The sequence below is a fragment of the Penicillium bovifimosum genome (assembly GCF_028826915.1).
Source record: "Penicillium bovifimosum strain IBT 22155 chromosome Unknown utg000008l_segment0_segment0, whole genome shotgun sequence".
Lineage (NCBI taxonomy): Eukaryota > Fungi > Ascomycota > Eurotiomycetes > Eurotiales > Aspergillaceae > Penicillium > Penicillium bovifimosum.
In genome coordinates, this window is record NW_026622717.1 from 1,620,885 (window position 1) to 1,636,967 (window position 16,083).

Consider the following 16,083-nt stretch of genomic DNA (forward strand, 5'->3'; position numbering starts at 1 on the left):
AGAGCCTAATGTTAGTATTTGAAGACCCAACAAGAATCCATTTGCACTTGAAGAATAACCTCGCAAATGAGCCTCAGAACGGCCTTTCTAGTTGGCCTCGCAATGATTCCAGCGTGAGCCTGTAATCCTCAAAGTTGCGCACAGCTTCTTCATAGTCCTCAGGAGAAACCCCTCCCAAGGTGAGGAGATCAATCTTTGATTCGTTCAAAGCGAGCTCTCGAAGCAGACAATCTCACTGTGTGCAACAGCAGCGAGGTAGTCATGAGCTGTCTTCCCCCAATGAAAATGAATAGTTATCCCCGGGAATGAATGAAATTTGATTCATACAAGGTCCTCGGTCAATATCCAGCTAAGATCCTAATTCCCCAAATAGCCGAGAACTTGCTATATTGAGGTCGAGGACGTCTCTGATTCGTTTGCCCTGGGATATCGAATAGACTTCAGGATTCCATGGTCCTCTTCCCGGGCAGACATAAGCTTAAAAGGGTGGGTCCATTGATCGCAACGCTTAAGGTTGGCAGCCTTGTGCAGCAAACAAAGTGTGCATGCGTCTGAAAACACTGTACTTTTTAGTGAATTGTCTAGTCTGCAGTCATATAAAGAAGAAACCATCGAGTGTGATGAGTGGCAAGAGTAGCAGTTTGTGTGTTGCGGGTGGTCGAGACCTAGACCCATGTAAAATCCACGTAAGATCCTCCAATCAGATATCAGATTCGCCCGGGATCTTTGTTACATCGTTCATCGTACATATGCTTAGGGGCCCACAGCTCCATGGATATACGCAGGGTACCACATCGTACTTTTGATCCCTAGTTACTCCGTAGACTAAGATGACATTTACCGGTTTGGTCGGTCATCATGGCGGTCCCAGCTTGCAGATCGCCCCGATGCTAGCATAGATCCTCAATTATAATGTCGAGCCAAGAGCACGGATGCACGGTGGCTAGGATCTAGAGCTAGATTCAGGGGTAGATATAGAAACCAGGATACGGAGTACGCATAGCCGATACGTTAGCCAGGCAGCACCCGTGTGTGCCGATTATAAAGCCGTTAACACTAGGAGAACCTAGTGGCGCTCGTAATAGTAATGCAGAGCTAGCCACGCTTGGACCTGATGAAGTAAGAGCGACATTTTGCGGGATTGTGATAGCCCTGTGGAAATTGAGGTCCGCAAGACAATGTGGTGGAGAGCGGAACGAGTCCTTTGTTGCTGTTACCGTTATGGAGATCGGCATTGATGGTCTGGTAATACATCGTATGATGTAGGCAACATCTCTCAAGTTGGCTAAGAGGTTTCACTTTCTTCTTCTTTTTGGGTAGATTGAGGCCATAGCTCCATGTAAATTATCTCAGTGATCTGCAACTGGGAAGCTATAGGGGACCGTGGCGAGAGACCTGTCTTCACTCCAGTCAGTTTGCAGCTTCGCTACGGAGTACTCCGTGTAGGCAGGGAGATGGTGGCAGATAGTGTACGGAGCTAATGGTAACCGCCTTAACTCCGGCATTTCGGATAGAGAGCCTATGGCGTTAGCGGAAAATGGACACCGGATTTCTTTTCTTTTCCCTCTCGGGCCCACTTGTCGGAATTTCGGAATTCTCAATCAGAGGCAAGGAAAAAGTACGGAGTAGGCCATTTGGGGTTCCTGAAATCTCTTCCGGTAATGTATGTCAGGCAGCGATGTCGTTGGTGGTGATCATGGACCCGATGAGTGATAGGCGAACAGACGCGATGTCTCGCGGCTGCATCGAAGGCACAATTCCAAATGGCTGTTCGGTCTTGTTCTCCACTTAAACCGACTAGCTTGAAGCTCGGGCAGTGGGGATAGCGGGGGGTCTTTGGGGTCTTTGGGGTCTTTAGGAGCTTTCGACCATAATAGCTGACTGAGTACTTGGGGTTGATCAAATGCAGACGGATTGTCCCAGATTAGATATCGCGGACATAGTGTGTGTGATAGAACAAGGATTAATAAATTGCAAGAGGTCAGGGCTTGGGGAAGTGAGACATGCCGGGTATGCGCGAGCGGCTAACGATTTCTCTGCAAAGAGAGCCGGCTCAATCTCCGTGAGAGAGCACTAAGGGGTTAGAGTTATTTCGAATCAGTTCGCTTTCAAGGATCGTCGAGTGTCGAAGATCCTTCGCTTGATTTTAGCGTGTGATTCGGCGTTCCTGGGTGGAGCGCGGCAAGAGTCGAGATCCAACGGGCCTCGGAAGTTGGAATTTCGTTTGGAGATTTAGGTTCCAAGTGGACTTGTAAGGACTGCAATTTCCACTCTTGTCGAGGTCTCGACCGAGCATATCAAGAAACCCGTCAGGGATACCTGTACGTTCAATGATGTGAAGATTCAAGATAGGTTCTCAGTGAATCCTCGGGGTTCTCCGCGGAAGCAATGTCGATCTTCATGAGCCAGCAGGTCATGTCGAGGATATTCCTGTACCCGCGCGCCAGATTGTATGCAAATGATATCACATTCGATATGAGACAATACATGTCCAGGTACAGTTAAACAAGGGAAACAATGCGATAGCGTAATAAAACATGGAAACAATAGAGACCACCTGCAATGACTCAAAATACCAACCAAAATGCATCGCAAAACAATCCAACAACACCAAAACGAAGCTCCATGCTATGAGATGATCCCCCCAAAAAATGTCTCTCATGCTGAAGTCCAAAAGCAAAGCAAAATATCAGAGATCCGACTGCATTGGCCAGTAAATCCGTGGCCAATTATGGCCAAGCCATGAAACTCAGGCCGTGATCTAAGATCACGGCCAATGTCTTCCCCAATGCATATATCAATGTAGAAATCCAGCCAGTCCTCATTTTATTGTCCGGCACTCAAGCTGTGGTTTGACGATCGTTGGCGCGGCTCTCGCCCAAGTGAAGAAGGCCCGTCGCGGCCAGTGGATTTCCCGTTTCGTGTCTTGTCTGCACACATATGTCTGCATTACTCAATCACATTAGCACATACTCGAAGAGAATTTTGCTCCGTTAGGTATGTTCTTACCTGGCGAGGCTATCCTGGCGACTGAAACGAGCATCGCAACTGTCACAGCTGTACTTTCGATGGCCGAGATGGACCTACAGACTTTGTTAGTCGCTGCAGTCATCGATTATTCGACGGACTACTCACAGTTTTCATATGCCTTTTGAGGTCAGAGCTTCTCCCAAATGTCTTGGGGCAGTCATCGCACGGATGGTTGTGCTTCCATTGTGGGTTGTGCATCTTTTGATGCTCCTTGCAGTTGGAGCGTCTAGTAAACATGGCGCCGCACTTGGGGCATTTCAAGCCACTAGCAGATACCCACTTGTCGGGAGACACTTCCCTCTTGATCATCATTGTGATGTCCTCAGGGATGCCTTCACCGGTAGCCATGCCTTCACCGGTAGCTTGTTGGGGTGGAGCCACAAATTGCCCGGTATTGCTGATCTGCCCGGAAGGTCCGTTGTACCCAATCTGTGATTCCATAGTCTCAAAGTAGATGGGATCGTTGACAGACAATGTAGCCATTGAGCTGGGAATACAGTCGTTTGGAAAGACGCTGTGACCCCATTGCCCTACTGTGCCGGCTCTCGTGACTGAGAGGGCATCCGATGGCGTGGTCGGACCCGAGCAAGGCGTGTGCATCCAAATGTCAGTCATCTGACCCTGAAAAGCATGTTGATCAGGCCCAACCCCCATGGTGGAGTTGTAACTCGGCGAGGTGCTCATAGGTGTTGGGCTGTAGAACCCCAGTGGAGTGTCCGAGGGACTGGTGTGCAGTCCGTTGTAAACCGGTTGGTAGCACGGTCCGCTGGAGTAGTCGCCATAGGGTAATGCGAAAGCGGGAGTCGGCGTTTCGGGAATCAATTGTGATGGTAATGTAGTGGCGGGAGGGAACGCTCTCAGTTGGCCAAAGGTATTGTCAAGAGCAATCCCTAGACCAATGGGAGAGATCCCCCCTGAGATCCCGAAATTGAGACGGGAGACGAGTAGGCGGATGTTTCGCGAGACCGTGTACCCTCTGAGCGTGAGGGTATGTTTGAGATGTGATGAGCTAGATCCTGGGTCTGGTCCATGTCGTTGATGTGGAAAGCCCCCAATAACGAGAGTGATAAAGAAGTATAACCAAAGCGAAACCAACCAAAGGCTAGTCTATATCGAAGTGAAGAAAGACCGGTGATGTGATCAATCGAAGTATATATAGTAAGGGCTTTTCTAGGTCAACAGCTTCGCCGTTGGTTAATGACAGGGCATACATGGACGGTGGCTGAGAGGAGGGTCGTGGATTGGGTATGAATTCATTGGAGAAGAACTTGCGCCGCATCGACACCGACAAACTGAAGACTCGAAGACCTGACGCCGTAAGAGACAAGGCAGATTTGAGAAGAGGAGGGGGTGTGTGTGAATGCGGTGGAAAGATAAAACAGGGTGGGGGGCATTAAGGGCCGGGGGTAATTCGGACAAGATCGATGAAAGTCCAGCTCTGCACATCCTGGGAGTTAGCCCCGGGGAGGAAAAAGAGCAAGATGCCCTCAAAAACGGCCGTCATAGATACCACTACATGTATCTCCTGGGAATTCTGTATTTTACAAGCCAGTCCGGTATCCTTCTAGAGATATCACAATACTTCGTAAAGAATCGAAGGACATACAATGAGGTATGAATCCATATGATGTAAACGCATAACGGCGGGTTTGTTTGAAAAGAGGCTAACCATCCCCTTGATCACCGTTGGGCTGGTCTTCCCAACCGCGACGTGTCCCATGCAGGGAGTAGCCATACAGAAACATCAGCAGATCCCGAGTCTCTGGATCTTAGCTTGGCGAGATGCATTGGTGTGTCGAGGGCCTGTTCACTGAGCACAGCCCACAGGTTCTGGGGTCTTTGACAGACGAGTCCTAGAACGCAGATAGATGCTGATGAAGTTGATCATCATGTTATACCCGAAAGGGCATAATGGATTATCATCGTGACCTCAGCGGTATGCGGGCCAGCCCTTCCGAACCGCTCGATCCCCTTCGGCTTCATGTATACCATAAATTCAACTCCACATTGACTCCACAGGTATTGAGTGCCCCGGATCATCTGTAGCTATGAGATATCTGAAGTCATCTCGGTCATGAATTATCTACTCAGCTTAACTCGTGAAGGGAGAAAAGGACATGAACATGATTGGAAAGGCGAACTCAGGTTGAAACGACAGGGATAAGGGGAGGGAGGGCGCAAAGAACCAGGAAAAAAAGAAAAAGAAAAAAAAAAAAAAAAAGGAAAAAAGCGAACCCGAAGAAAACCAAGCCTGTCTCGATTGGACTATCATCGATATGGTTGTTCACAAAGTATCTCGAACGGTGTGTTTTCGAGTAGGGTGGCTCTACCCCTAAATCTAGCACCGACGCCGACTAGCGCCAGTCCGGCTGTGCAGGGGCGTGCGTGGCCCTAAGCGCCAGGGCAGTGACCCCTCTGCCGCGCTTTTTCTGTGAGCTCCACAGATCAGAGGATCACAGGATCAGTGCCAAAGTACGGAGTACAGTGTGGACAATATGGTATCGTGCTCCCCCCCCCCTAAAAAAAGCCTTGGAATAATCACTTTTGCCGTGCGGCAATTGCCTCCACTTGAGCTCGTAGTCGCTCGACCGTGTCGATCAGGTCCACGAGCTGCAGCACTTGCCCGGCTTGCCCCATGTCTGGCTCAGGCGCGGCTTGGTGATCCACACTAACATTGGTGCGTTCGATTCCAAGGCCCAGACGATTTGTTTCAACTACGGAGGGGTGGTGTGGGTCCCGGCACCTTGTCTCCGTCAGCTCGTTCGCAGAAGTCCATTGTCCGTGTGCCGATATTGGGGGTAGTTGGCTGTTCTGTCGTTTTGATTGCCGCCATTTAGACTCATATGCCCATATCAATGCCACAAATGGCAGGTGAGTAGCTCGAAGCAAGATAATTCGTACGCGGCGAACTGTTCCGGCACAGAGAAAAAGTCGCATGGGGCGGATACAAAGGAGGGGAATAAGATTCTGTTAGGTGTTAGCTTGGAAACATTCCAGAACACACAAAGAAAGATTTTTTTTTCAAGGATCAAACGCCCACTGACCAGGGGTGGCATGAAGTATGTCAGTCGCCGAGAATTACTGCTTTCGAGGACATATATGGCCAATCTAATTGGCTTATCAGCGAAATAGAACTTTCCACGGGCGATGCGGAATTCCAAATTATCAGGGATTGTGTGTAGACTTACTGGAAAAGGTATTCTTCTCGAGCATGGCGCATCACCTGTCATGAACAATGGGATCAATGGGCCATACACTCCATGATAGGCACCATAGGTACTGACCCCCTCGAGACTCATACTCATCAAACTAATCAAAGAGGACAGAATGAGTGTATTGGTTATCAGGGCAAAGGTAAGCCTGTCATCCATCGTGTCATCGTCAGTATCTGTGGTTACGTGGTATACATCGAAGAGACTGCGTGGAAATTGGAGCAGTGCCCCTGCTAACGGCGCCAAACCAAACATGCGATCAATGCGATTGCATATTAGAACGTGATCGGTAGGGTATGCGACCTGTTCAACGTTCGATGTGGCGCAATAAAACAAAGGAAAACTCACATCAAGCCATAGCCGAAGATGGGTGAGATCTAAAATTAGCGTATCGGTCAACTAAACGCGACAGCCAACCATTTTTATTGAAGCTGCAGAACAGCCGCCTCCAGGGCTGGTGCGCAGACTTACTTCAGACGCGGTGTCCTGTCATCCAATCAATTCCGCCACAGTCAGTGCACAATTTCTCTTCTTGATACCTTGACATGAAGTCACTCACTAATCCGAGAACACTCGATCTGCCCGTGTGTCAGTAAACCAAAGAAGAGCGGTCACAACAGGGATTATTTCACCGCCATACCCAAAGAAAACCTTCACTAGTAAGTGTGACATTGTACTGAGTGACAAGCGGTCACGGGCAAGCATGGTAAAAGTGGTCAAGAAACCTATGCATGGTCAGACTTGCTTCCCCTAGGGCTGAATTGCTTGCATTGCTGAGCCACACTTACCAATATACAATACTACCACTACCGGCAAAAATCTGAAGAATGCTTTTGTCTGAAACACATCGTCAATCAGCCTTGGGCCTCCAAATCTGCCTGGGTCCATGGAACATAGGGAATGAGCATACCATCTCTTTCAATACTGGTATCTACTCACAGCCACAGTTAGTAAATTTGTTCTTGCAGGAATTGATGGAGTTCCATGCAGGATCCACATACTAGACTGCCGAAGTATGAATTCAAGCTCACAAGGGAGAAGATTCTGTTCATCCCATGTCAGCCTTGTCGCCCGAAGGAACACTTCATGAGAGATTATACCTCGGCACGAGGAACAGAGCCTCCAGAGATAAAATGTCGAATGAGAGCTCAGTGATGGATTTCTCGCCCTTCACGAGCCCAATAACCCCTGTGGCGTCCCCGTCAGTCGCCTATCAACCAAAAAATGCCCCAGGAGATGATACGCAAGGCAGAATTGAGTGATTTAGGTGACTCACTTGTAATGACAAATGCCATTCCAACCCCAATGATGCTGAGATTCCAGAGGCTCCAGAAGTCCATTTGATAAAACACGACTCCCGCATCGATGATGCCACTCAATTCGTCGTACGCGAAGGCAACGATCCACACGTACATCACAGCCTCAAATATTCCGATGGCCTCTCCCTTCCTTTCAACCAGGACCGCGTAGTACAGACAGAGGAAAGACACGAAGAATGCTGCTTCAAAAATCTTACGGTAGAGAGGTACTCGTAGGCGTGAATATGGATCTGCTGTTCTTGTGTGTGAAACATTGTCAGTGTCCACGCTTGACCATTGCTTCTCGGGACCCACCTGGTGTTGAAGAGATGGGGCTTCTTAGTCGAATTAACTGTCAGGGAATCCCAGAAAACAATTTCACCTTTCCAGATCCCGTCGACCACTCGCTGAACAACTCGTTGGCTCAGAAACCTTTTGGCGTGGGCAATCGTTGCAATTTCCAGTGCATTCAATCCGAAGAACTGGGAATATCTCTGGGTGTCGTATGCGTCCTCGTACTGGTGTGTGCGCTGTGAGATTCCAGAAAGTTGAGTATCTGTGTTTCTCGTACTCCCATAAAGTCTAAACACAGGAGAAGAGGGATTTGGCAGAAGAGGAGTATTAACATCTCTGGCCCTGCCCATGACATCTTGTGAACATGTCAAATCACAGTTGACTACTTCTGCACCAAAGGTGTCTGAAGAGTTGGACTGTGGTGCCGGCAGCTCCTCCAACAGAAACTCGATTGTTTCGCGCTGGTTCAGATGGCATAGGAATTGCCAGGCAACGAATTCGCAGGCTGCACCACGGCTCTCATTCAGTCCCCAATCGTCCTCGGTAGCAGTCGTAAACTCCCATCTCAAGATCCTGGTTTTGTTAACCCGCCAGTCCATAGACAAATCTGTTCAATATTGAACATACATCAGGGCCACAATGATGAAAGGGTTATGGCTGTCTTTTGCCAAGGCATGAACTAACTGCCTGAGATGATGTCCCTGAGAGCCGTTGAGCATCTGGTCAAAAGTGTAGCAAGCCATGTCTCCGACGGCCATGCTAATGAAGCTATAACAGTTCATCAGTTATACTGTCTAATCACCTCAGAGGAATAGGCTTACTTGAACAATTTGGGAAGAACATCGAATAGTGGCTCTTTAGTTTCAATGATCGGAATCTCGCCATGATCAATATCTGAATCTGAGCCCATGATGTTGCAAGTAAACAATGTGCGTGGGGAAGAAGCTCTGCTCCAACAGTTAGCGGGTCTATTGGCCCGCCAGAACCAGAAGATATGGTGAAGTCACGACCAATGTGACTCTGGCTGGGCTTTCCAACAAATTTTTGACAGAAATACCAGCTCTTAGCCTCTTGTCAAGTTGTCATCTGATTGCTTCTCAGTTCTCACCACACACGTGTATATTATTCCTCTGATGTGGAAATGGAGGTCTCTGTGTACCGCGATGTTTGTGCAGCATACACATGACGGCTACCGCCTTAGTCACCGCCCTTTTACTGCCATCATCTTATGTTTTACTGTGTATATTTCCTCTCACTTCTGCTGCAGTAAGTCGAATATTCCAACATTCTCCATTAAACATTTCAATAGTAAAGGTAACTCTTTATTATAGCTCAAAGATATAGGTTGTCAGGCACTAATTACAGGTGTTCCAAAGTGCACCTGTTAGTTTTCTGCCAGGCAGTATTTTTGCTACGACACATCTGGCTGACCGCCTTGTGCACGTGTCGACGCGTCTACCGAGTGACTTCATCGGCTTCCAGCCGTCGACTCTCTTTATCGCACAAGTCTGCTCGGTGATTTCCGCTCAACTTGCTTGATCGCGGAATAGTGGCCATTTAATTTCCAGGAAATGAAGGGCAGTCGACACCATGGGACAAGGCTACTCCCTCACCACCCTGTCTGCGGGGTCCGCGGGGATCGATGTGCCCGAACTCTCCGATCTGGTGTATGAGAAGTCGATGGGAGGTGGCAGGTTCATGAAGAGCATTCGTGCCAGGCAGTCAACTGGCTTGGTATTCGCCAAGGTCATCATGAAACCATTCCCAACTATGGAGCTTGCGCCGTATATCAAAGCTATCACGAGTATGTTTGATTCCTTATTTTTGCCCATTTACAAGTTCTAAATCTCGGAAAAGGAGAACGCAAATTGTTGGCGGATGTACCGAATGCTTTAAGTTACCAGAGGATTCTTGAGACTGGCACGAGTGGATACCTTGTACGCCAGTACATCCACAGCTCTCTCTACGATCGAATGAGGTATGTCTGTTACAACTGATGCCAGGAAGGGTAACCTGACAATTGTATAGTACACGACCTTTTCTAGAGCATATTGAGAAAAAGTGGCTTGCCTTCCAGCTGTTGTGCGCTCTTCGGGATTGCCATTCGCAGGACATCTACCATGGTGATATTAAAACCGAGAACGTCCTGGTAACGGCTTGGAACTGGCTATATCTTTCCGATTTCTCATCGTCGTTCAAACCTACATTCCTGCCTGAGGATAATCCAGCTGATTTCTCCTTCTTCTTTGACATATCCGGGAGGCGAACCTGTTACATAGCGCCCGAACGGTTCTCTGTTGCGGGGGAAGAACCGAACGGAAGCGGCGTCAATTGGGCAATGGACATCTTCAGCGCCGGCTGTGTGATCGCAGAACTCTTTCTTGAATCGCCGATCTTCAACCTAAGCCAAATGTATAAATACCGCAAAGGGGAGTACAGTCCAGAACACAGCCAACTAGCACAAATCGATGATCCAGATATCCGGGAGTTGATCCTGCATATGATCCAACTTGAACCAGAGTCTCGATACTCTGCGGATGAATATCTCAACTTTTGGAAGGGCAAGGCCTTTCCGGAATACTTTTACAGTTTCCTCCACCAATACATGTCCCTCATGACTGATCCATCTTCTGGAAGAACCCGAGTGGATGCCGAATCTGCCAATAGAGTGGAAGCAGATGAACGGATCGAGAGAATTTACCTGGACTTCGACAAAGTATCTTATTTCCTCGGTTCCAGCATCCGCGGGGTCGCGGCGCCAACTAAGATCCCAGTCTCCAAGTCGACAGGCAACACTCTTCCTGTGAGACTTGATATGCTCCACGAAGAAACCCAGATACTAGCACCGCAGCCGCAGCCGCAGCCAGAAGAGGGTGCTCTGATTTTCCTAACACTGGTGGTTTCCAACCTCCGAAATACAGCCAAGGCATCCGCTCGCATTAAGGCCTGCGATATTCTCCTTGCATTTGCAGAGAGGCTGTCAGATGAAGCCAAACTAGACCGCGTTCTTCCCTACATCATGATTCTTCTAAACGATCGCACAGACGCCGTCAAGGTTGCCGCTATCCGCACCTTAACCCAATTACTGAAGATGGTTCAGGTTGTTTCTCCAGTCAATGCTTATCTTTTTTCCGAGTACATTTTTCCCAGGCTTCAGCCATTTGTTGCTTCTTCAAGCAGCAAATCGAGCCCCATGGTGCGCGCCGCATATGCCTCGTGTATTGCGTCCTTGGCTCAGTCGTCCTTGAGATTTTTGGACATGATCCAAGCGTTGCGGTCCGACACGCGTCTGGCAGCATTGATTCCGGTTGGATTTGAGTCCCGGTGGACTGAGGATGCGACTTATCACAACCTCTATGACGTGGCTCGGGTCGATCTTCTTGAGTACTTCGAAGTTCACACGAAAGCTCTGTTAACAGACACGGATACGTCAGTTCGGCGGGCTTTTCTGGGCTCCGTGTCCAGCCTCTGTGTCTTCTTCGGTAATCTCAGAGCAAATGAAGTTGTTCTTAGTCACTTGAATACCTACTTGAACGATCCGGACTGGATACTGAAATGTGCCTTCTTCGAGGCCGTAATCGGTGTCGCCGCCTACGTGGGCAGTCTGAATCTGGAACTCTACATATTGCCGCTGATGGTGCAGTCTATGACCGAGCCAGAGGAGTTTGTTGTTGAAAGAGTCATTCGATCTCTTGCAGCTATGGCTGACTTGGGCTTGTTCCAACGATCAACGACTTGGGATCTCTTGAATACGACTGTAGGATTCTTGGCGCACCCAAACATTTGGATTCGGCAGGCCGCAGTGAAGTTCGTGGTCAATTCCGCCAAGTTTCTATCAGTGGCGGATATTCATTCTGTCCTAACACCCATCATCCGCCCTTTTCTTAGGATCAAGATCGTTGTGTTTTCAGAGATCAATCTGCTTGATGCCCTCAAACGCCCGATGTCCCGGAGCGTGTACGAAATGGCCCACCTCTGGGCTTCTAAATCGGAGAAGGGCGTATTTTGGAAATCGACGAGCCGGGATGGCATGTTCGGCCTATCTGAGCCTGGGTCATTTAGCTCTCGCATCGGTCAACGGAATCCGTCTTTCAATATGGCTGCCCAGTCTAGAAATGACGAGGATGAACAATGGCTCGGTCGACTAATGAACCTTGGGATGGGCTCCGAGGATGAGTTCAAGCTTCTCGCTCTTAAGGACTATATCTGGCGGGTTTCATTGCGCCAATCTAGAGAACCCGATGCTAGCGCCATGCCGCCCTCAAACGAAATCGTCAGTCTGATACAACACGGAGTAAAGCCTCAGACCGTGTTCTTCGATAAGGAGATCAAGGATCAGTCGAGACTCACGTCCTTGGATTCGCACGATGGCAACGTCGATGATCTGAGACCAAGAACGATCGCAGATGCTTTGCTTGACGCTTCTACGACCATTGAGCGAGCGCCCAGTGCCCATCGCAAGCACTTGCGGACGAAAAGCCAACTTTCAAAAGAAACAAGATGGTCATCTGGTTTTCCTATACGGGATGGAAATGAATCATCTCCTTTATCGTCATCTCCAATGGCATCATCACCTGTCGCAGGACCTGGATCTCGTCCATTGTCCCCTCCGAATCTTGATGATGATCGGAGGCTTTCCAGTCGCCGACCTAGCCCTGGACAGGATGGGTCATTGACACCAACCAACTCAGACACCAGGAGTCTATCTGACCGGGTTCACAAAAGATCTGCCGCGATCAATCTGTTGAACCGCAAAGAGTCTGCTAAAGCCTACGCCGAAACTGGCACAAGCTCCGCCAATGCTTTTGGCAAAGTTGATGCACCAGTCCAAAGGGGAGGCACACCCAGACCATCCACCCCGTTGCTTTCCGATGACCACAGAACCAGCCAGACAGTCTCACAAAAGTATCGCGGTCACCATTCGTATGGGGGCACCGATCCTGCGGTTCTACGACTCCTAGACAACGTCTTCGAGGAGAACTACCCGACAGATCTGTTTGACCTGGGACCATTTGTAAAAGAAGTAGACGCCCGTCAACCGATCCGCAGCGCCACTGATCAAGAACCAAGTAAAATTTGGAAGCCCGAAGGGAACTTGGTCGCGACATTTGGTGAGCACAGTGGCCCAATCAACCGTGTCGTGACAGCACCAGATCACTCCTTCTTTGCTACCGCCTCTGATGACAACACGGTGAAGATTTGGGATACCACTCGTCTCGAAAGAAACTTGACCCCTCGATCCCGCCAGACCCACCGTCATGCAGCAGGCTCGCGTGTGAAAGCATTGACATTTGTCGAGAATACTTATACTTTTATCAGCGCGGCCACTGATGGTAGCATCCATGCCGTTCGAGTCGACTACCAGAAGGTCGGTCAAACGGCTATTCGATACGGCAAGCTCCAACTGGTTCGCGAATATCAGCTCCCCGTCGCCAAAGACGGGTCACCCGAGTACGCTGTTTGGATGGAGCACTTCCGTGACGAAGGCCAGTCTACCCTGATTGTTGCGACTAACACTTGTCGCATCATTGCACTGGACATGAAGACCATGCTGCCGGTTTATATATTGGAAAATCCAGTCCATCATGGGACCCTAACTACGTTCTGTTGCGATCGCAGGCACCACTGGCTACTGGTCGGCACTACTCACGGGATCCTCGACCTCTGGGATCTTCGTTTCCGGGTGCGGTTAAAGGCATGGGGTCTTCCAGGCTGGGGCGCTATCAATCGCATCCAACTACATCCCGTCAAAGCCCGTGGGCGATGGGTTTGCGTATCAAGCAGTGGCAGCCACGGTAATGAGATCACAGTATGGGACATCGAAAAGTTCCGCTGTCGCGAGGTCTACCGAGCGACTCCACTGGGCGTCGGCAATAATGCCCCCAACGGCGCACATCATCCTTCTCGGGCCCCTCACGCTTACCCAACACCTGTCGCCCCGAGTGACTACGAGGCGTGGCAGGCCGATGGCGACCGGCCAGAGGGGATGCTGAGCCGGTTTGCCACGAAGGGCGTTGACCCAAGTACCCCATCCTCCAATAACCCAGCCGGCGATCGACTCGGCATCTGGGCGTTTGCGGTCGGTCTCAATGCCCCTGACGAAGACAAAGACTCGAGCACGAGGTGTGGGTACATCATTTCCGCCGGTTGTGACCGGAAGATCCGTTTCTGGGATCTCGCTCGCCCTGATCTATCCTCGATAGTCAGTGGGCTCGATGTCGTATCGGATGGCAGTGCCAGTGGTAAGCCGCGTTACGAGCAGTCTCAGCCGGGACCGAATCTCTTGGTAACTACTGAGCACCTCCCCAGCTCGTCTAGCACTGGTAGTTCTCGAGATGCCAGGAAAGGAGCCACTCCGAGACCACCCCGTAGCACCGTCATTAGTTTGCAGCAGCAGATGTTGCTGAAGAGCCATTTGGATATCATCCAGGATGTGGCGGTCTTGCGTGTGCCTTTTGGTATGGTTGTGAGTGTCGACCGTGCGGGTATGGTCTACATCTTTTCTTAGGCATTGAATGATGTATGATATCCATTCCCGGCGTTAGTGAATACACTGGCTAGGAATATCAGTGACACGATCCATAAATATCCTCATTTCCTGATTTAGAGTCATTCAGCGTAATAGTATATAAGTAGGTAGCGGCTCTTTGAGGATTCTTTTTAAACACATTCTCCGTCACAATTGTTCGGATTGGACTACCTTGTTGAGCTTCGAAACAATGCTAATCTCGATTCCCAGAGTTCATGCCAGCCTTGCGTCGCCTTGTTCGCGGCTCATCTCCTTCCTCATGCTGCCGTTTCGCTGAACTTGTCACAATACGGTCAGTACCATCTTTGAGATTTGACGCACTTTCACAGTCTAGATTTGGGGGACGTAATAGCTCATCCACAAGACGCTCACGGAAGGTGTCATAGGGCTCGAAACGGATCTTTTTCACTGTGATGATCGGCCACTTGATATAGGTCGTGGCATTCTTCGGGTTTTCAATCGCTTCCAGAAGCTCGGAGGTAAATTGAGCCTCGTAGAGATAGATAAATTCATATTCTGGCCACTTTGCTACAAGAAGACGTGACTATAATAAGTGTTAGGCTTTGAGTTTCACAGGATGAATATATGCGTGTCTAGAGAGACGTACGGTGTGCGTTGTTGGCTTTTTAGTCGCAAGGGAGCGCTCTTGCAGTTGGGCAATGGATAGCAAGATACAAACCAAGTACGGGTCCTCTTTCCAATTAGCTGGGGTTATTTGGGCCAGCCGCTTTTCAAAGATACGCACAACAGGTGCGTTATTGTGGATCCCACCCATAGGTTGAAGTCTCTCCTTGCGACCGTAAAAGAGATTTGAGTAGTCAAAGTAGCCTAACAAACTTTGAGTATCGTCGTCAGAAGGTTGGTTGTCTTTTTTGCGACGACGAAACACGGGATACTTCGGCCGATGAATCCCTTGCCCTGCGAAGTAGAATTTGGGTCCACTTTCGCTATTCACAAATATCGTCAGTAATGTTCTTTAGCCTAGTTACCCGTGGGCAAATGGCATCGCTTACCAAAGCACTTCAAAAGCGCTTCCCTCATATTCTAGAATGCTGTATAGGCAGATAAGCTTCATCGTGGGCGCGGAGGCCCTTGCAAGCCGCCGAGCATCCGATGGATCCGAAGTGGGTAACCGAACGGGTTCTTGATCGAAGTCAGAAGACTTATGCGTGCCGTCCTTGTTTTGGGCTTGATGCATAACGGTGTTGTCTCCAGTGTACTCCGTCTGCTTGAGCCACTTGAAGCGACATCCTACCAGATCCAAATGACGAGAAGTCCAGAATAATGGGTCCACGAATAGCTCTCGATGGTAGCGCATAAGAGACGCAAGTGGCTGAGGCTCCAAACCCGGCTGCATTGTGAGGTGTACCGTGTAGACGTGTTGTGGAGTGTGGACGTAGGATGGCCAAAGCATGCATTGTTTCGGATGTTTGATGCTCTTTCTGCCCAGACCGCCTCAAATTCATCACGGGGTCGCGCCTTATCTGATTCTCAAGAGTCAAGACTCAGAGTCCAGACCCGTCACTGACGGGTCTGGACTCGTCACCCTGATATCTTCTAGCACGTGACTAGTAAGGGTCACGTGCACCTCTGCAGGTGCCTCCTTCCCGAATAGGCAACCGTAACGGCTACACTTGACAGTGGGCTACCAGCGACCTTGATTAACCAAAGGCCAGGTGGACTCTCTCCCTACACTTCACAGTATTTGCCTACCATAATA

The 16,083-nt window shown here is 49.5% G+C and overlaps 4 protein-coding genes across 4 annotated transcripts; 1 reads left to right on the forward strand and 3 right to left on the reverse strand.

Moving 5' to 3' along the window:
* Positions 1 to 2,826: 2,826 nt before the first annotated feature.
* N7515_010296 (uncharacterized protein) lies at positions 2,827 to 4,309 on the reverse strand (the record flags this gene model as incomplete). The annotated part of the gene is made up of 4 exons (XM_056671039.1): positions 2,827 to 2,944; positions 3,010 to 3,083; positions 3,136 to 4,039; positions 4,242 to 4,309. 4 exons carry the CDS (start codon positions 4,307 to 4,309, stop codon positions 2,827 to 2,829), a joined length of 1,164 nt encoding a protein of 387 aa, XP_056517412.1.
* Positions 4,310 to 5,568: 1,259 nt separating this feature from the next.
* N7515_010297 (uncharacterized protein) lies at positions 5,569 to 8,744 on the reverse strand (the record flags this gene model as incomplete). The annotated part of the gene is made up of 16 exons (XM_056671040.1): positions 5,569 to 5,997; positions 6,075 to 6,138; positions 6,219 to 6,253; positions 6,315 to 6,545; positions 6,591 to 6,641; positions 6,714 to 6,728; positions 6,802 to 6,820; positions 6,883 to 6,967; positions 7,031 to 7,079; positions 7,153 to 7,173; positions 7,244 to 7,286; positions 7,343 to 7,430; positions 7,519 to 7,799; positions 7,856 to 8,407; positions 8,462 to 8,602; positions 8,656 to 8,744. 16 exons carry the CDS (start codon positions 8,742 to 8,744, stop codon positions 5,569 to 5,571), a joined length of 2,193 nt encoding a protein of 730 aa, XP_056517413.1.
* Positions 8,745 to 9,424: 680 nt separating this feature from the next.
* On the forward strand, positions 9,425 to 14,342 carry N7515_010298 (ubiquitin-binding serine/threonine protein kinase VPS15; the record flags this gene model as incomplete). Its single annotated transcript, XM_056671041.1, has 3 exons — positions 9,425 to 9,638; positions 9,692 to 9,812; positions 9,863 to 14,342. The coding sequence occupies 3 exons, from the start codon at positions 9,425 to 9,427 to the stop codon at positions 14,340 to 14,342; spliced, it is 4,815 nt and encodes a 1,604-aa protein (XP_056517414.1).
* Positions 14,343 to 14,556: 214 nt separating this feature from the next.
* Positions 14,557 to 15,720, reverse strand: N7515_010299 (uncharacterized protein; the record flags this gene model as incomplete). The annotated part of the gene is made up of 3 exons (XM_056671042.1): positions 14,557 to 14,907; positions 14,971 to 15,310; positions 15,377 to 15,720. The coding sequence occupies 3 exons, from the start codon at positions 15,718 to 15,720 to the stop codon at positions 14,557 to 14,559; spliced, it is 1,035 nt and encodes a 344-aa protein (XP_056517415.1).
* Positions 15,721 to 16,083: the final 363 nt, after the last annotated feature.